The 22,217-nt window shown below is 43.1% G+C and overlaps 1 protein-coding gene across 1 annotated transcript in view; it reads right to left on the bottom strand.

Moving 5' to 3' along the window:
* The window catches only part of LOC139765611 (DE-cadherin-like), a 309,000-nt gene extending 287,074 nt beyond the window's left edge, over nucleotides 1-21,926 (bottom strand). Inside the window, 1 exon segment of the mRNA XM_071693268.1 lies at nucleotides 21,305-21,926. Coding sequence (XP_071549369.1) covers nucleotides 21,305-21,407 — 103 coding nt within the window. The 5' untranslated portion in view covers nucleotides 21,408-21,926.
* Between the last annotated feature and the right edge of the window lie 291 nt (nucleotides 21,927-22,217).

The following is a 22,217-nucleotide window of genomic DNA, read 5'->3' as shown; positions in this document are numbered from 1 at the left end:
TCTCTCTCTCTCTCTCTCTCTCTCTCTCTCTCTCTCTCTCTCTCTCTCTCTCTCTATCTATCTATCTATCTATCTATCTATCTATCTATCTGTCTATCTCCAAAAGAACCAAAAGAACCTCATTGTATATGTATATATATATATATATATATATATATATATATATATATATATATATATATATATATATGTATATATATATATACCTGTGCTGGCTGTGGTGATTTGTGTTTGGCTGTATGTTTGAGTAAGGTTGTGTAAGGCGGCAGATATTGAAAGAGAGAGAGAGAGAGAGAGAGAGAGAGAGAGAGAGAGAGAGAGAGAGAGAGAGAGAGAGAGAGAGTCAGAGAGAGAATGTGAGAGCCAGAAGAACTGCAGTTCATTTACAAGACGGAAGCCGGGCCGTCCCGAACATCCCATCTGGAAATACAGCAATTACAACGAATGACGCAAAGCACAATAGCCCGGGCGGGCTAGCGGGCGGGCGGGCGGGCGGGGTCTTGGAGGTTCTTCTGGGCTGCTACGTCGTCAACACATTACTACATCAAGTGTCTTTTGTGCTCCTTTTCCCCCCCCTGAGGATAATGACACCCTCCTCCTCCTCCTTTCGTCATCTACGGCGAGGGAAGACAATGGGCGAAACGACACCTCCGCTTGGGCTATGTGGGGCAGACTTTCCTGCGGCGGACACGTGAGATCTGAATGTATTATTGTTATCATTATTATTATCATCATCATTATCATTATTGTTATGATAGAGATCCTGTGATGGCAGTGTCATCATAGTTTTCGTACCCCCCGCTCGGGCTCACCGCAACGAATAATCTCTCTCTCTCTCTCTCTCTCTCTCTCTCTCTCGACACACACACGAGCCCATAAGCCCCCAGGAGGAGGCCTCCCGCAACGTAATCCCGGTAAAGTGAAGCAATAAACTCCCCCGCCCCCGGTATACCTGCATGGTCTCCTGACCTCTGCTCGTCCATCACGCGAACCAGGCTTTCCCCCCCCACACACACTCCACACTCACCCTACCCTCCCTGAGCGCTCCCTACCCTCCCTGAGCGCTCCCTACCCTCCCTGAGCGCTCCCTACCCTCCCTGAGCGCTCCCTCGCTTCTCTGGCAGCTCCCTAAGCCCCTTACCGCTCCCTACCCTTCCTGAGCGCTCCCTACCCTCCCTGAGCGCTCCCTACCCTCCCTGAGCGCTCCCTACCCTCCCTGAGCGCTCCCTACCCTCCCTGGGCGTTCCTTATCCTCCCTGGCCGCTTCCTACCCTCTCTAGACGCTCCCTACCCTCCCTGGGCGTTCCTTATCCTCCCTGGGCGTTCCCTGCCCTCCCTGGGCGTTCCTTATCCTCCCTGGGCGTTCCCTACCCTCCCTGGGCGTTCCCTGCCCTCCCTGGGCGTTCCCTACCCTCCCTGGGCGCTCCCTACCCTCCCTGGGCGTTCCCTGCCCTCCCTGGGCGTTCCCTACCCTCCCTGGGCGCTCCCTACCCTCCCTGGGCGTTCTCTACCCTCCCTGGGCGCTCCCTACCCTCCCTGGGCGTTCCCTGCCCTCCCTGGGCGTTCCCTGCCCTCCCTGGGCGTTCCCTACCCTCCCTGGGCGCTCCCTACCCTCCCTGGGCGTTCCCTACCCTCTCTAGACGCTCCCTACCCTCCCTGGGCGTTCCTTATCCTCCCTGGGCGCTCCCTACCCTCCCTGGGCGCTCCCTACCCTCCCTGGGCGCTCCTTACCCTCCCTGGGAGGCCCCTACCCTCCCTGGGCGTTCCCTACCCTCCCTGAGCGTTCCTTATCCTCCCTAGCCGCTCCCTACCCTCTCTAGGCGTTCCCTACCCTCCCTGGCTGCTCCCTGCCCTCCCCGGCCGGCCGCTCCGTGCCAGCAGCACCAGCTGCCGGACATACAACATACCTTAAGGCTTCTGTACGGAGCGTGATTAGATCCATGCATCATCCTTGATTATATGAGGACATAAATCCCAAGAGTGAGGATTTTCACAGTGTAGAAGAAGACCATTCCTCACCGCAGGTTGTAGGTGCTCCATAAATTCTAATGGGTTGTGGAGGTATGAAGGGAAGAAAAAAAAGATATATTATTAGTAAGGTTGTCAATCATTGCTTGAAGGAAGAGGTGTGTCGTCATGGAGAGAGAGAGAGAGAGAGAGAGAGAGAGAGAGAGAGAGAGAGAGAGCGCTATCGGGTATGCTTGTCATGCATATACCAGGTGGTATATATATATATACCTGTGGGAACAGTACGGTATATATGTCTCAGAGGGGAGACGAGCTGAGTTGTAGATGCATAGGAGGAGAGGAAGTGAGGGAGGACGGAGGGAGGAGAGAGAGAGAGAGAGAGAGAGAGAGAGAGAGAGAGAGAGAGAGAGAGAGAGAGAGAGAGAGAGAGAGAGAAAGAATGAAGGAGGAAAAGAGATGATAAGTTCCTTAAAAATGTTTATCGCAAAATTTCGACAACTTACTGCAAGCAGTGAATCACACACACACACACACACACACACACATATATATATATATATATATATATATATATATATATATATATATATATATATATATATATATATATATACATACATATTTGCGTATTCGTTGTAATAAGTAACTGATTGTGTTGTCGACAGTGTTGGAGGGAGAAGGCAACGTACATGGGGCAGGGTTGGTAGTGGTGTGTGTGTGTGTGTGTGTGTGAAGGTAGGAGGAGGAGGAGCTGGGAGGGGGACGGAGTTTGTTCAGCGTAATCTGACTCAGGTGAGACGACCTTTATCTCTGCTCTTATCAGATATGATGTGATAAGGCCCCCCCTGGCGTCCGTGTGACAGGACGAGTTGGAAAGTAATTTTGATTCATTTTTCTCATGGGTGGAAGGCGGGTATTATATGCCCACCAAAACAGCTAGACCTCTGAATACCCGATACCCCTTGTCCTTCACTCACATCCTCACCCACCCTCCACACACACTAGACTCCAGTGTGTGTCTTCAAACAATGCCATCGTCTTATCTGACCTGGAATCATTCTATTCACGGATGTCGGATTGCGTAGGTTCCCCTCGAGTGCGTCTGTCCGCTGACACACACACACACACACACACACGGTAGGGCCGCTCTCACTCAAGAGCAGAGGACAAATGTGGGTCAACAGCAGGACAATCTTTGACCTAAAGGAAAAGTAAAGTACCGTCTATGTTTCTTGTCATTCTGGAAGTTGTGGTAGTCAGAACGAAAACAGATGGAGGCAGATGCTTCAAGGCTCTTGTGTGAAGAAGGCTTGGGCAGGGGGGGAATGATGCGCTGGTGCATTGCTTGGCCTTCGTGAGGTCTGTCTGGGAAACATGGCCACAGCTGTGGAGAGTGACAAAACTGTCAAGATATTTCTTGCTTGGTATTGTAGTAGTCGAAGGTCGATTCTCCGTAGCCCAGGTCACACCATACTTGTAATCCCCCCCCCACACCTTGTTGATAAGGGTGAATAAGGACAGCATACATAACCTCAATTAAGTGTGACCTCCTCTTTTCTACCCCTCAACCCTACCTTACCTCCTCCTCCTCCTCCTCCCTTCTGCTGCTGTAGCTGTAGCTCGGGAACAGCATTTTCAGCACCAAGTTTCCAAAGTTGTGTCAGTTGTCCCATTCTCATCGCTTGAGGCATATGGACGCGAAAGAGGACTGCTTAGAAACGACAGCTCTCTCTCTCTCTCTCTCTCTCTCTCTCTCTCTCTCTCTCTCTCTCTCTCTCTCTCTCTCTCTCTATCTATCTATCTATCTATCTATCTCTCAGGCTTGTCGATGCAGCGTCAGGAAACTGATGGATGATTCGGTGGATCGAGTGGATGGATCCTTGACGAAACAAGATGGCAACTTTGAAGACTCTCTCTCTCTCTCTCTCTCTCTCTCTCTCCCAAAGTATAAGGTCACCGTACCCATCAGAAACTGGCAGCGTGCTCATTCCTATAGGCCATACATTCTGTTAACAGTTTGTGTGTGGTTAGAACTAGTTCCGTCAGCACCCACTGAACTCACACTTTACGTCGTGTCGTTAGTGATATAAAGAAGCAATCGGCTCAAGTACATGTTTTAAATATCGTGATCAGTTCCTCCAATGATTTACCTACACATGACAAGGCTCTAAATATCTATCATATCTATCGCGGTTCAGACGACTGGCAGAGTCTATTATCCTGCGACAGTGTAACGTCATCCGGTATCAACTCCTGTCGAGTGTCATCCCATTTTTGTACCACCTTTTAACAGCAGCGACTCTCCCGTCGCATCAAAACATAACAGTTGGTTGTTGGAACAACGAAAACTATGTTAGATTGACTGTGAAATGTTTTCCCTGGCGAGTGTCATTTTTCCCTTAAAAAGAAACAGTAAACTGCTACTCGTCAGTTGTGGAAACTCTTTTTTTAAGCCACGTCCACAAACAGGACCTCTCGTCTGTAAGAATCCACAGGATCGAACGTTCGCACAATCGTCGTCTCGATCCTTTTAAAAAAAAGAAGGCATTACCTGTGGCCTGGCTGGATCTGGATGTGCTAAACCTCTTGTTTAGTAAAGGAAATCTGTCTATTGTTCCACCTCAGCACAGGAATATAAACCTTAACACAACAAGTCTCCTGGGGGTTGTTTTGAAGACTTTTTTTTCTCTCTCTTTGACTCTGGTGAAGATGGCGATAACATACCGACAGCCAAAATAAACTTTTTAGATGCAAAAAGTTCGCTATGATTTTTCTTTTTTCTTTTGCATGTGTATGACACATCTGGCGACCACACTTCGACTCCATCAGCAGAGTCGGCCACAAGCTTCGACTGAACCGAAGCGACAGGCTCAGCTCCCTAAAGCGTAGACGAGCTCTGTGACCTCAACAGTTGCTGGTGAGATTTTGGTGCCACTTTGAGACCCTCCACTTTAGTTAAGCCAGTGTACTGAAGTAGCGTGCTGGTGGCTGTACGTACATCATTGTACATGATAGTACACAGAGCCTTATGAATAGGCTATATCACAGAACAACTCCGTGTTATGATATATATATATATATATATATATATATATATATATATATTTATATTTTTTTTTTCATTATACTTTGTCGCTGTCTCCCGCGTTTGCGAGGTATATATATATATATATATATATATATATATATATATATATATATATATATATATATATATATATATATATATGGGAGACCTTGCCTGGCTCGCTCAAAGTAAAGAAAGCTGTAAGTGAAAGATGAGAGGGTATAGACACGAACTTTTGCGCAGTTTCTAATTATCACTGAAAGCACATAAACACACACACACACACACACACACACACACACACACACACACACACACACACACACACAAGAAATAAGCAGAAATAAGGCGCAATAGGGCGATATATATATATATATATATATATATATATATATATATATATATATATATATATATATATACATGTGTGTGTGTGTGCCAACTAAACAATTTATAACTGCTTCTTTATGCGTAGGGGGAACAGAGTTAAATTCACATGGGTCTCCATACCTTAACCTAATTCTTCGTTCTTACATATAATTCAAAGTTACCAATTGTCACTGAAATTAAAATACTTACACTTGTTTTCCAGTCGTACGAGGCTGTAATGCTATTCAAATATTCCCTTCCACTTCTGAGTCTTCCATTCGCCTTCCCCTTCTGAACACGTCCTGGTCCCTCAGTTCCTCCCCAGTTTTCAAAGACCTCCTTCACTATCTACAGCATCAAAACATGTCGAGGAACTTTGTAAAAGTTATGATCAAGCTTTCCCATCTCGTCCTTCTCCCCCTCTCACTTGGGTAGTTCCCTGGCTGCTATCTCTCCACTCCCAGCAGCTCCAGTTCTCTTAATACACACGCGCCTTTGGGAGTCCAAGAGCGGCACTGTCACTAGCATATATGTGTATATATCTCCTCATGTGAGGATATCCAGACGGGTTGTGTTTATCGTTCACTTCCAAAGTGACTGAAGCTGATGGCAGTTTTTGACCCTCATCAGCCTATCCATCATTCTATTCCCTTGTTCTCTTGTCTTCTGGTGACAGATCGTATTCATCATCAGTTCACAGATCTCTTCTGGTTCTGTCAGATGCCTGCAACCTGCGCGCTTCCCCCTTGCGAAATGGTAGTCAGTGTCGCCCTCCTTCATTCTCATTCTTCATTTTTTGCATCTGGTTTTGAGTTGTATTTCATTAGCCATTTATCTGGGTGATGCAGAAGCACATTCATACGTCTCTCTGTAGGTTGGCGAAAGCCTCATGACCCCCTCTCACCACACACACGCACACGCACACACACACACACACACACACACACACACACACACACACAACACACTTTTCTCCTGCCTATAGCATCAGCCATGGGGATGCCAAAATAAAATTCTGGTCTTTTTGGCATATCATTTACGGTCGCTAGACACATTAAAAGGCCACACAATCCTAGACTTGCAGGAACATCACTGGTTACTTTTAACTATTTCATAATGTTTCAGTTTTGTGTCTCTTCCTCGTCACCTTTCTTGAAAAGAGGTTCAGTATATATTTTCTTCCACTTCCTCCTCCAGCTGCCACTCTAGTTTCAAACATCCTGTCCAGTGTCTTTGCACAATCTCGAGTACGTAAGGGTTTACTATCCAGACTATACACCTCATCCATGAGCCTTCTTGTCTCGTCTAACATTGTTTTCGGTGGTCTTTCCCTCCTCTCATACAAGCAGTGGTGGATGGAACGTGTCCTCAGCTGTGAATATGCTTTGGTACTTGGCATTCAGCGCCTCACATGTGTCCTTTTCCTTAACCAACCTTTTTTCTCAGCCCTGAAAGGCTAATCTAGTCTTCTGCAGACAACCTGGTCCATAATATTCCATTGGACTGTTTGGAAGTTTCGTTTGCTTGGTCGTCTAAAGTCTTGTGTTGTTCTTCACATTTCTGTGTTCTTTCTTCCTAATGCTCGTGTATTTATCCCCTACTGTCTTATACTTGGCTGCCCTGACGTCTACATCATCATCACGGTATGTCCCATCTTATCTTGCCTTCTTGACGTAGGTCAAACCAAGACTCTGTCCCTTTTCCATCCCTTTTCTTTTCCGTCTCACACTGACTGACACACATTTGCCGACTCCCCTACGTTACAGATCTACGGAGCCTGTCGCGAGACTCTTCCTGGCTCTGAGGGATTTTCGTATCCATGGTTATGTTACCCAAATGTATAAGTTGTTTGCCTCCAACGCACTGAAATCTTTTTTTCCCGCCTCGGCATCTTGTTTACTGTGTATTCCCATCTTGTTTACCATGGGACTCAGACTTGAAAGTTGTAATCACTTATTTTTTGCAACTGGAGCACCCTAGTGATACATTTTTTTTTTTCTAATGTCCAGGTTGTTTTATCGAAGACAAAAGGAATTCAGACAGCAGGGGTCCTAACGAGGCTGATAGTCATAGCGGGAGAGAACAGAAACTCATGGTTTAGTGTGGTGGGGGAGTAGACGTATACAGAGGTTTTTCAAAGAGGGGAGAAAACCTGCAAAACCTCACATGTTAATTAAGGAGTTGCAGATCATGTTTACCTCACATGTTAATTAAGGAGTTGCAGATCATGTTTATTACGTCGATTCTTACACGTATCTACACTACTGTTTGGAACGATATACTCGAAATTTTTTTTCATATATCATTTCATATGTTCAAAGTCTTGTTAAAAATAAAGTACTTCACCTCATTCGTGTTAAAAACGTTTGCCCACGAGTTGGTATCAGTTAGTACGAGCGCAGTCGGACGATTCGACCTTAAAGCAGATTTGAAAAGCCTTGGATAGTTGTTTTTTTAAACCTGCATTAAACCTCCTCTGAAACTTATCCCTTTTTTTTTTAAGCTTAAAGAATTTAAGTCGTTCAATTGGCTCAGGTCAGGACTTATTTCACAGTCCGGGAATCATCTTGGTAATTCGTCTCTGTACTTCCGCCATTACCCCTGTGTATTTTTGAAGCACGGTGACCGAAAGTGAACACCGTATTCAAGATAGCGGGCGGCGCCAGTGACTCGTAGGTAGAATAAGGATGATCTCCCTAGACTTAAAAAATACAATAATAGTACTTATATATCCAAGAAGTTTGTTCGCCCTTGTCTTTCCCTGCCGATCACCCCCCTCTGTGGTGGGGGAAACACCCCCCCAATCATTACGAGTGGTCCATCACAGATCGAGAGCTCCTCTCATGGCCTCCCACACCGCCCTCACTTTACCCTCATTACCATTAATGAGTATCTGTTCAGAGTCCCCACATCTTCTGGGAGGGTTATGCCCTATTATCAGAACCATCAGGTAGGCTGTGCTTATATATATATATATATATATATATATATATATATATATATATATATATATATATATATATATATATATATGTTTGGAGGGGGGCCATCATCTAGATACTGGTTTTCTCGACACTTTAAGGGCCTGAAATACATGATTAGTTCTGATTAGAGGATCCAAACACCCTTCCTCCACTGTCATCTTTTTTCCTCTCCTACCACACACACACACACACACACACACACACACACACACACACACACACACACACACACACACAGGATCAGATATAAGTTCGCCTCTGGTAAAGTTAGCGTTTGCAACTCCCATAATATCCGGTTTGATTTCCTCCCCGTCATGCCTGAACTTCAGTTCTTTTTCCCCGTTTAGAACCGACCCAGCAGCGACTCTGTGCATGGTACGTGTGTACGAAAAAGGCACACATACACACCCCACACATACGCAGACATACACATGGGCGTATATAAGAATGTGCTTATGCCTGGTATTCGAATACCTTGTGGTTACCTAGTGAATACCTGGTGGAAACCTGAAGTCTTCTGGGTTCTTCACCACCCCCCCACAGCCCAGCCTGGTGTCAGGCTGTTGGACTGGGTTTTTTGGTCGACCATGCTGTTGGATGCCGCAGCCCACAGGACCACATACCCTCACAGCCTGGCTGGTCCGGTACACTTTACACGAACTTTTTTTTTCTTCTTCAATTTTTGATGAGTGAAGATCCAGTCATGGAGGAAAGTACACACCAAGGCTGGGCTTTCATCGAAATAAGAGAAGGTTAAGGAAATCGAAAAGAAGAGACATAGAAAAGTATTTGCAAATTTTGGAGGAAGTGAAAAACCTGTCTTTTGAAATGTGCCAGGTCATGGCTATTAGGAAACACATGAGATGGTAGAAAGTTCCAAAGCTTCGAGGTAGGAAAAGAAGCAGGTATCAAAACGGCCCACCCTTGTGTTGCCAATGGCCACACAGTAATCAGGTGACGCAGCAGCTTCCCGAGTATTACGTGGTCTGGCTAGTGGTGGGGGGCATACAAGCAACCAGTTCTCGGGAGCAAAACCCAAAGTAATACCTATAAAACAGAGTAAGTGAACCGACATTGCAGAGTTAGACAAGTGGGTCAAGTTTAGAAATCAGCCTGGGGGGTGTTGATAAGTTGACCCTGGTGTGAGAGCAGTGCTTCATGCATGGACGGATCTGGCCTTTGTATAAACGGAGCAACTGCCTAGAAAAAAAAAAAAAAAAAGCTTCGGCATTTAAACATGACTCCAAGTTTCTTAGAGGCAGACTTAAGTATTTCCGATATGTGAGGTTTCCAGGACAGCGTGAATAATGCTACAGTTATACCAAGTGTGTTCATTGGTAATACCAAGTGTGTTCAGTGAGTCAGGAGGTGGAGATAAGAAAATCATGAGGAATTTCCGATACAGATATGGGCAGCAATGTGGTCTTTGAGGCTAAGCTTAAACTTACCCGGATTTCCTTTACCGCACTGAGATATCCTGTCCGAATCTAAGTTCCTTGAGGAAGTTGGTGTCCAGGGGAGATGCAGTTCGTGCGAGAAGGAGCAAATGTGAAGGATGTGGAGGAAATGGAGTCTTCAGCATATGAGCACATCATGTCCGCGGCGCTCATAAGATTCTCTCCCGAGCATCCCGTGGTTGTGTCTGATGTTAGCCTACACTCGCTTATGCATACACGCGCGCATGCTTTGCTTGAAGACCCCCTCATCCCCTCTCACCCACCCACCCCGTACCTTACTTCCCCGCGGGCAAGACACCAAACCATCGCCTGTGATCCTTTGCATGTGTCTGTGCCCCACAAACTTCAGACATACCACCTCATCTTGTAAAACGTGTATATACAACACCACCACCACCACCGTCCCTCCTCCTGTCCTTCCTCCCTCCCTCGCCACCCAATGCTTGCCTCCAGTAACCTTAGTTTATGACATAAGTTCCTTCACAAACACCGAGTTACGGCCTGGCTATGATCATTACCTTAAAATGTGAATTAACACTAAATTGTGCCCCGTGAGCATCATGGGAATTACATAGCAAGTTGTGGCAGTGTAGGTAAAATGTGTACAAAAAAAAAGACCTGTTTATAAGGAAATAGCTGACCAATTACTGGTACGTGTATATATATATATATATATATATATATATATATATATATATATATATATATATATATATATATATATATATTATCCCTGGGGATAGGGGAGAAAGAATACTTCCCACGTATTCCCTGCGTGTCGTAGAAGGCGACTACAAGGGGAGGGAGCGGGGGGGGCTGGAAATCCTCCCCTCTCGTTTTTAATTTTTCAAAAGAAGGAACAGAGAAGGGGGCCTAGTGAGGATTTCCCTCAAAGGCTCAGTCCTCTGTTCTTAACGCTACCTCGCTGACGCGGGAGATGGCGAATAGTATGGAAGAATATATATATATATATATATATATATATATATATATATATATATATATATATATATATATATATATGATGAGCAAGATGATATATCTAGAAAAATTTTTAAATGACGTTAAGAAGTGAGCTTAGGAAAAGTATGAAAAGCTCCACTTATCATTATGTAAATGGTTTATCAAACGGAGTCATAATGTTATTAATGAATTATAGTAAGCGCCTACGTTTACCAAAGCAATTATACTAATATAAGATGAAAATATAATAGAAAAAATATAATTGTCCCGTAGGTTCCGGGGCCAATAACAGTAATAATATTACTAATGATGATGATAGATAATAATAATAATAATAATAATCATAATAATGATAATGATGATAGTAATAATAATAATAATGATAATATTATTATTATAAGTATTAGTAATAGTAGTATCATTATTATTATCATTATCATTATCATTATTATAATTATTATTATCATTATTAATATTCTTATTATTATTCCCTTTTAGCTTGGCAGTATTAACAACAAAGGAAGAACGAACAGCCCCCCCCCCCTGCACACGCCTATCCCCCGGCTGTCATGTATAATATACTGAAACCGAAGCTCACAATCCACAGCTAGGCCCCACAAACTACCCCGTGGTTTACCTCTTACTTGATATCCCCCTGATTCAATCCAGTGACGCCACGTCGCCCCCCGTATACCAAGTCGATCCAAACCATCGTATCCCACGCAAGCCTCTCACCCGTCGATCCAAACCACCGTATCCCATGCACGCCTCTCACCCTCCTTAATGTTCAGGCCTCAAGACCCACTTCTTCTCGTACTGTTATTATCCTTGCAGATTCAGAGCGCCCCCCTCCCCCCCACTACAGCCTGAAGAACCTTAGTGGACAAACCCCTCGCTCGGTGCTTTCTTCTGTTCCCGTTTTCTATAAAGAGATCGCTAATACAGGAGAGGGCGTGTTCGTAGCTCCCCCCTAAAAAACTTCCCCTCCCACGTTCGACTCCTCTGACGACACGCAGGAGATACATGGGTAGGGTTTTTTTTTCTATATCGCTCCACTTTCCCTCCTCAGGGTCGAGGGAGATTTGTCACTGAGGATGAAGAATTGCGTCCGTGTTTTCCAAGTGTTGTGTGAGGGATGGTGGGTTGGTGGCTGCGGAGACCGCTCCAGCACCGTACGTGTGTAGATGATGATGAGGATGAGAATCAAAAATATGATATTAGTGATAGACAGATATTTATTATTATTATTATTATTATTATTATTATTATTATTACTACTACTACTACTACCACTACTATTCTTCTTCTTGTAATAAAATAATAATGATAATGATAATAATAAATGATAATAATAATAATAATAATAATAATAATAACAATAATAATAATAGTAATAATAATAATAATAATAATAATAATAATTCACCTGCAGTAGGTACCACTCAACATTTACCACATTTCCCTCACTTGGACTCGAGCAGAAAATGTATCTCACTTCCCAGCCAAGTGGAAAGGTGTTGCTGGACGCCCCTCTGCACCCCAACCCACCCTCCGTCAGCCTTACTCTGGTGCCGCCTTAAGATCTTAGCGCAACCCCACCCCTTCACAACACCCCCTTCCCCCCACCCCCCCCAAAAAAAAAGGAAAAACGAGAAGCGCAGGCACTTGTCACGAAGGCATAACCCTCCCTCTGGAAAGCATCCACCAATGAGACGACGGCCGCCAGAACAACGAACCAGCTGTTCACACACACACACACACACACACACACACACACACACACACACACACAACGCGAACGCTATTCTGGGATCAGGGCACAACTGGATCATGTTAAGCACATCCCCCTCTCACTCCACTCTCCATCTCCAACCACCACCACCACCATACCAACACTGGCAACATGCCATGAAGGTACCCAAGGTTAAGATATGCTTTTATATTATATATTCTATTCTCTCTCTCTCTCTCTCTCTCTCTCTCTCTCTCTCTCTCTCTCTCTCTCTCTCTCTCCCTGCTGTGCAACAGCGGGGCTCTGCCCCAGGTTCCCGTTAGACTAACTCCACCCACCTCCATGCCCGGCGTGGCTTTCCAAAGACCACCTTCCTTTGCTAAAGTAAACCATCAACACGTAGGTTTAGCTTAACAATGACCAGAGAATATCATCTTCAACAAGGTTTGAACACACACACACACACACACACACACACACACACACAAATATATATATATATATATATATATATATATATATATATATATATATATATATATATATATATATATATATCAGCTTTATTCTCAACACAATTGACTGAATCTGTGTAGATATATACATACACTTCAGGTAAGGTTATACACTGGCGACCTGGAAACAGTCCTTGAATGTTAGCATAAACTGCCAGGTAATGTTAGACGGCTTGAATGTGAGCATAAACTGCTAGGTAATGTTAGCATAAACTGCTAGGTAATGTTAGACGGCTTGAATGTGAGCATAAACTGCTAGGTAATGTTAGCATAAACTGCTAGGTAATGTTAGACGGCTTGAATGTGAGCATAAACTGCTAGGTAATGTTAGACGGCTTGAATGTGAGCATAAACTGCTAGGCAATGTTAGACGGTACCCATCATTCATGAGTAGGAGAAGGAGACAGATAAGACTCCAGCCCTACTGACGAAGGAGGTTTTGTTAGCTATCTGTTATACCCGATCATCCATACAAACATACGAGATTTCATGGTTGTCTCTCGTCCTCAAATCACTGTCCACAGTTACAAAACTGTCGACCGTAGTTACCCCTCGGTAATACACACACACACACACACACACACACACACACACACACATACACACACACACACACACACACATACGGTGATTGCTGGCATTGCTCAGTCCACAAATGCACACACACACACACACACACACACACTCACACACACATACGGTGATTGCTGGCATTGCTCAGTCCACAAATACATACACACACACACACACACACACACACACACATACGGTGATTGCTGGCATTGCTCAGTCCACAAATACATACACACACACACACACACACACACACACACACACACACACACACATACGGTGATTGCTGGCATTGCTCAGTCCACAAATACATACACACACACACACACACACACACTCCAGCTTACACACGACACCCAGCGTCACATAACTCGCGTGGGGTGTTTTAAGTCTCATCTCTCTACCTTCCAGCGTTGAGCACCACGCGCTGCTAGACCAGCCTAATGGCAAAATCTCATAAATAGGTAAAGAAAATTCGAGGGATGCTGAACTCTTCCCCTGCACTGTACAGATAGGTTGGTTATTCCCCAGGTTAAGAGATGGGGCGCCAATTAGTGCGCGATGCGTTAACCCGTAATGAAAGACTGGATCATTAGATGCGTATACATGCGTATGATTATCATCATCATTCATTATCACTTTTTATCATTATTATCATTGTCATTATTATTATCATTAGTAGTAGTAGTAGTAATAGTAGTAGAAGTAGCAGTAGTAGTAGTAGTATTAGCAGTAGAAGTAATAGTAGTAGTAGTTGTAGTAGTAGTAGTAATGTCAGTAGTAGTACTGTTATTACTAGTACTATTATCATGCTGTTTTCATTATCTTCTCCATGTATCCAAACCATTTGAGCACACCCACTTCGGCTCTTGTCACTCATACACCACACTGCTGACCGCCACACATCTCCGTTACACTGCCATTCCTAGCACGTCCTCATACCACATAGTATACCCTCATGCACGTCATTTCCATCATGGTTGTCCTATTCTGTTCTTTAGCATTTAGGGCCCATAATTCGCACCCGTACATCACTGATGGGACTAATGTACTACAAGACATAACCAAGCTTTACCATTACCAATATATATATATATATATATATATATATATATATATATATATATATATATATATATATACATCTGGTTAAATTTTTGGAGCGGCCAGACGTCTCCTTGCCAAAGAAGTTCGAATAGTTTTATAATCTTTCTGATTCGTGCTTTTTTTCTTTTCTAAAGGCGTTCTCTTATTAAAATCAGATTCAGGAAGAAGTTTTCAAAAGTTGGTTGTTAACTTCAGCCGGCAGGGTTTACGTTTAGAATTCGCGTGGCTCTGGGTGAGTGGGAGACCTGACGTAAGCGGACTGTAAATGGATACCTGTAAACGGACACTACACTACACTACACACACTATACACATACAGACACAGACACACACCGTCTTCATTTGGCATATTGATTGTGACGGGTGTTCTGGGCTGTGAGTTCCCGAGGCTTATATTCTCTAGAGCCAGTACGAGGAAGACCCTGATCTGCTGGTCTTGCTGGGGTTAACTTCCTTCTGTAGGAGGACCACAAGCTGAGGTGGTGCTTCCTGGGTTTGGAAAGAGAGAGAGAGAGAGACAAGGTGGCCAGTTCGGACGAGATGCTGGGACGAGGTGGATGCAGAAAAGAGGTGGTCTCCAGGCATGACTATTGTAGCTCTCTCCCCCGAGGTTGTACATGTTAGCTTATTGCTGTTGGCAGTTGTGAGGGCAGTTTTGTTCAGGGAGGGGAGAAGGAATCGGAGCCGGGGATAAAGGAGGCGAGTGGAAGGTAGTTAAAGGAGGGGGATGATAGGTTCGATAGGTTGCTGGTCTGACGAGTTAGCAGACGATATGAGTGGGTTTCACTGTCCGGACACTGACGCTGTGGTTCGATACCCCTGAGAGGGAATTGTGTGTTAAGAATATGAAGAAGAGGATCACAGTGTCTTCGTCCTGGGGTGCACGGTGTCGTAGAGAGGATTGATGGGAGTTCCGGCATGAAGAAGGGAAGAAGCGTAGCTGTGATGTGCGCGGGTGTTGACACATTGAGGAGGCGTTGGAGAGGGATACGGAAAAAGTGTGAGAGCTTAAAACAGATGGATGTTATGCTCTGGGATTTTTGCCTCGAACAGGTGACAACAGGAAACGATATTTTCATGTTATTTCTATGATCGATGGAGTGAGATTGATGCATGAGAGGGAGGAGGTAGTCGTTTATGGATATAAAAAAAAATGTCTTTGCGATGTGTGAGATCGATGTATGAGAGGGAGGATGTAGGAGGGTTTATGGATGAAATGAATGGGTTTGCAGGTTAGGGACATCTGCCTTCAAGTGACGGGTTTCCCTTCAGCCATCGTGGGGTCGTGCGCTTCAGTCAGGGCCTAGAGCGTGTGGTTGAGGTTTTGGGGAAAACGCGAGATGTGGCAGAACAGCCCGGGTGGGGAAAAAGTAGACATTTTCCACTGGAACGAACACTCTTGTGGGAGACGCTAAAAAAAAGAAATAGCTTCCATTAAAAGAAAAATATCGTACGTACCGTTTCGAAATAAGTCAAGAAAAGGCGTTGATAATCTTATCAAATCATTCTTAGCTCAGTCAAAGCCGCAGTATATCCTAGAAAACATTCTCGAGGGGGAAAAAAAAGAGGTGGTTATCAGTTGTTCTTTGATCAGGGATTGGAAAGGACCTTCACCTCTTTCAGCCGAAGAATGAAAAAAAAGGTGAACATCATGGTTGACTCACAGTAGGAGTGCCACGGGCCACAACCTCGATCGTATAAAGTTAATGGGAGTATTACTGAAGAAATTTGGGCAGCACATATAGTAACTGTGATACTAGATGACATCAATCTACCTGCTGTAGACTACTGCGGAAATGGAAACGACACAGAATTTACCTAGTGTTTTTCCACTTCTTTTTTTCTTCTTTTAGACAACCGTCTCATCCAAGAAGCTGGTGAGCAGGAGACACAAGTTTTTCCGAGTATCAGTCATCGAACGGTGATCCTGAAGGGAGACACTGGACACTTGCCATCATAATATCTGAGGTCATTGTTGAAGAAAATGAGCCACTATAGAGAGATAGACACCTCCAAGTTATAGTGATGGGAGTTTTTTTTTTTTTTTCAAAAGCAGTCCACTGTCGCTTCACAGGACTACCCGAGTGAGACGATAAAGATGTGACCAACGTCTCGATAAGTGGGACTCTTTCGAGGCAACGAGATGGCAGTACTCAGGAGCGATGTGCTTCTCTGATAGTAAATTGGGGATGACGGGGTCGGGAATCCCTTTTGGTAAAGGGGGGAAGGTGGTGTGGGTGGGTTAGGGCGCCTCAAACAAGGAAAGGCACTTACGAACTGACAGACGCACGCAATCAAGTACAGCGCAGCTGAATGTATTCGACTTGAACATCATTTGATGGCAGGGAAGAGATTTATCTCGGATTCAAATGAGGTAGAATTTAATCAAGGCAGACACAGAAACAAAGATCGAAAACAATGCTCAATCTCTTGTAAATTCGACTTGAAGTTAAGGTTTTCATTGTTCAAGGACATAAGATAACCAGGAGACAAGCTGGGCGAACCTGATTACTTTCGTTCAGTCAGTCTTTTAAAAGACGAGAAACTCACTGGAGTCACGTCGGCTGAAGGCAAGAGTGACGATGTAAGACACCAGAGATTCTCTAGTTAAAAAAAAAAAAATAAATGGAATTGTTAGAATGATCATACGTAGTAGAAAACGGCAGGGAAGTAGAAAACGGCAGCTGGAGCTGATGTATTGTACACGCAAGGAGCCCCCTTGAGGAAGAAGGAAAGAACTGGTCAGTCAGTTGACGTTGTTTAGGCATTTTTGCCTTCACTGGATCCATCGGCTTTACACTCATTCCAGAGGAGTAGTGTAAAAATGGAGTAGCACAGCAATTTTTTAATATAGGCGAAATAAAAGTGTTCTGGGAAGGAAAATATTTTCCAGTTGGTTTGACTTTACTGGTAAGGAAAGGATCAAATATTATCAAATATCGATTCAAACATCCGGAGAAACATCGATCAGGACCCCCTCACGTTAGTTCTGGTCGTGTCTCTCACAAGTCTTATAGACTTTCTTGAATACATTACAGATGCTGGGGACTGAGGGATGAAAATAGACACACGACTTTATGAAGACTTTTGTTGATAAGGTTACACACAGAACTCCGTACAGCATAATACATAATCTCTTCTCAGTACAATACTACATGATATTCTCTTCTCAGTATAATACTACATGATATTCTCTTCTCAGTATAATACTACATGATATTCTCTTCACAGTATAATACTACATGATATTCCCTGAAGTGTTCTTAAACTTCGTCCGGAAATAAATCAGTTATCCGGAACAGAGAGCGACTTTGAATGGGGATTTATCTACATGGTTTAAATGTTGGAAGTGGTGTGCTTCAAGGGTTAGTGTTGGAACCATCATTTATCTTCATTGCAGGACTGAGCGGTTTAGACGTTAGCTTAGGTTACAAAATATGTCGATTTGCAGATTACACAAAATTATTGACTCCCGCCAGAAATGTTCAGGATTTTCTCATGTTACAAAAAGAACTAGGTAGGTTGGCTGCCTGGACGAAAAAAAATAGCCATTGAAATTTAAACTTAAGAAGCTACTTCTGCAACCGACAGAATTAACAGTATCTATCTATCTATCTATCTATCTATCTATCTATCTGTCTATATATATATATATATATATATATATATATATATATATATATATATATATATATATATACTGATAATCACGAGGAAAAATTAAACATATAAGTTCCAAGTGTACTTTCGTGTATTACATCTCCAGGGGAGGGCTGTGATCCTTAAGCATATATATATATATATATATATATATATATATATATATATATATATATATATATATATATATATATATATATATAAAACCTCTGTGTAACAGCAGACCCAAAATTTCTAGAGGCTGAAAAGAAAGCTAACAAGAAGCTGCTAAGTTAAGATTTAAAAAGAAAAAAGTAAAAAGAAATGTCACCAAGAAGAGTAAAGAGATATTAGAAAACTGTATAGTACTTGTCTGAGATCCCATGTTGTAGAATCCCGTTTGGAGAGTGTCGCTTAATCTCATAATATACTTTATGTCAGAATATACTTCATGTCAGAATATACTTTATGTCAGAATATACTTTGTTAGAATATACTTTATGTCAGGATATACTTTGTCAAAAGCTGCGCAACGGAAACTAAACTCATTCCAGGCCTGAAAAAGATGAGAGTTGGGTAGAGATAATGAGTTTTTTTTTATATATATATTTGGGAGGTGTTCAAGAAGGCGATATCCTAATGGTCCTAAGATTTATTCTGATAGAGACAATATCGACGTCCATGTTTCTTCCATTTTAATCATAGGAGACCATTTGAGAGTTGTGGTGGTCACGTTAGAAATCGTACCGAAGATATAAAGATAACTTGGCCAAGTAGATGTGTGGAAATACATTCTAAGTGTTAGTTGATCATGAGCTAGGTCATAGACATTGGTTCTGTCTGTCTGTGTGGTTAACAAGACGTCTTTTTGAAATGTTCGATGCAATCGTTACATAGTCGAAAACGTAAAACAGTCAGCACTATAAGGGTGTCAATAAGGGTATATAAGGGTATCACTTGTTCACTAGTAAAATCGATAAGTATTGGAGACTGAGCATATTATATTTACACACACACACACACACACACGCCGGTTATTGTACTCAAGTGATCAGTTAACTCAGAATTAAACTACGTCTAGAAATTATTTACCAAAATTGACCGAACATTAACACCGGCACCCACATAATGTGAACTAGTCAAACAAAAGCGAAGAGCATCCTGCCAGGCTACGTGTGTCCAGCCACATTTATTGCCCTGCCAGAGAGAAAAAAAAAAATAAATTCATCTGCATCTCTCATCTAAACACAGTATTATCTTAACAGTTATCACGAAGTAATACATCCCGCCCGTCACCTTAAAAAAAAAGATTGTATTCTCCTCCTGGCGTCAGGCACATTACTCGGAAAAACGAACGCGAGGATGGTGTCAGAAGGAATAATAATAACTTTGAGGAAAAGTTTCGTGAATGTAAACGCGTTCGACTTAACGTAGGTTTTGGTGTGTAGGCTCAAGCCGGGCGAGGTTAGAGAGAGAGAGAGAGAGAGAGAGAGAGAGAGAGAGAGAGAGAGAGAGAGAGAGAGAGAGAGAGAGAGAGAATGTCCCAGCGGTTTCGTGGGAGTCAAGTGGATAGAAATACCAAAAGGCCAGAGGATCTATCTAGTCAGTAGCATAGGCAAAAGGTCAATCCGTAATTACATGTAATGTTTCTTGACATCTTGAGGTATATGATGGTCGTATTCACAGGTTCCACCGCTCTGTTTGGGGAAACACGTCGTTGAATGAGTTTCAGACCCTCGGTGTGTGTGACGTGTGATTGGAGTATCATCAGAAATCACGGCTGAAATTTTGTTCAGGTGCGAAATTCACTGAAAGTTTCAGTGAAAAAAAAAAAAAAGCGAATACCGTTTCGTGAAACGTAGTGAAAAAATGCATTATTCACTTCTCAGAGAAAATGAAGAATCCATCCCACATACAAAGTCTGGATGAACATCTAATGTTATTGATGAACATCCAGTGTTATTGATGAACATCCAATGTTATTGATCTTTCCTCAAGTATTTAGAAAACTTTTTTTTATCTGCAGCGAATCAAGACTTTTTTTGGGGGAACGTATCCAAAAGTATGTCATATACTTATTTTTTTCCCGAAATTGCGAATGAAAAAAAGAAAATAGCTCAGTCAGAGCCGTACGCAACACAAGAGATCAAAGTTACTCCTTCACACCGGCGTTGACCCACGTTGATACCAACACATTTGTTGACACAAAAACATCAATACCTAAAAGGTCATACACCACAAGTACGTTAACAAACTGACGCTGTCGACATTGTAAATATGCGTGTTCAGACTGCCATCAAAACTCTTGTGTGTTAATAATCAGTACACCGGTCACCGAACTTGATATCCGTAAATTACGTGTAGATATCAAAAGCCACATATCAAAGTTACGTAGTGGGGGAAAAAAAAAAAAAAAGTGGTAAGCCCAGTCGAAGGCAAACAGGCGGTATTTTGATATCAGCGAGGCATCTTTACACGAAAGAGTACACGGAGAACTGGTGAGGTATAGACATCGCTCAGTGGTGGAAGCGACTGCGTGAAATATCTTCCTGGATCGGAGTTAGAATTGTGTCTTTCTCTTTTCCTAAAAAGTCTTGTTCTCAGTCAAGGTAAAATTTCATAGGAATTGACGAAGAACTAAAGGGTATCCACATGAACAGAAAGCATTTTTATACTAAATGATTTCCTAAAACTCTTTATGAGAGAAGATTTCGACTAAGTTAGTGAACTAACTCGACCAAAGTAGTTAACCTTTCACACGCTTAATGACTACTTCAACAAGGCAAAACAAACAACTAACAGGTGAATGGGTCCTTTTTAATGGCGTAACGAACAAGCACATTAGTGTGGAAACAGCATCATCCCCCTCCCCCCACGTAATCTAAACGCGGGTCATGGAGGTGAGTAAAACCTGTTCAGCAGAGACTTACCTAAATCCAGCACGACCATCATAATACCAGTCAGCCACAGAAGACGACACACAGGACGGCCCACGTCCAGGCTCCATGCCGACACCCACCTTGCCTCCCTCATCGTCAACACACACTTCAACTACACTCCCTCTCTTTTCTTTTTTTCTCTCTCTTTTTTTTTCTATCTACTAACACTTGGCACTTAGTTATAGTTCTATCACCATGGGAGACGTAGGTTAGCACTGTCCGGACTATCAGGGCATACTGCGGCCTTATCTTCGGCCGTTGAAGATATGGATTTCAAACCCACGTTGATAAGGAATGGTCGTAGGGGTTGCCATGATAGGATTTTCTCCGGCTAACACCCATACTGCCAAAGAGTCTATATATCTATATCTCTTACTGCTCTCCCTCTCTCTCTCTTTCCCGAATTACGTGAATTCAGACACCGTTTGTGAAGCTAAGTTAGAACAAAGTGCCCCTCCGAATGATAAATTATGACACGACATTGTCTCTCCTTTTGGCCCAACATATTATAATTTACGAATCATGTCATCCGGGACGTATCCAGCACGTTTCCACAGGACCAGGCCATCCGCGTCGTGACTCCCTCCCCGAAGAGAACTTTATCGCACCGTGGCCCGCGAGCGACTGATACCAAAGTTTGAACGGAGCGGGAGAGCCGGCACGAGTTGCGAGTTGCCATTTACTCTCGCCGTTTTTCTTTGATCCGCGGGCGCCCGTAAAACACCCATTCAATTAATTCGTGTTTTATGGCCTTGTTGCCGAGGATGTCGCGAAAAAGACTTGTTGGTGGATCAACCCAACCACTGGTTAAGGAAAAAAATATATATGTATATAATACAATTGTTTATGTATGTATATATATATATATATATATAAGCTTTTAAAGTTGTCAAGGGCAACGTAT

This window comes from Panulirus ornatus, chromosome 4 (genome assembly GCF_036320965.1).
Source record: "Panulirus ornatus isolate Po-2019 chromosome 4, ASM3632096v1, whole genome shotgun sequence".
Taxonomy (NCBI): Eukaryota; Metazoa; Arthropoda; class Malacostraca; order Decapoda; family Palinuridae; genus Panulirus; species Panulirus ornatus.
This window is presented reverse-complemented; position numbering and strand designations above follow the sequence as displayed.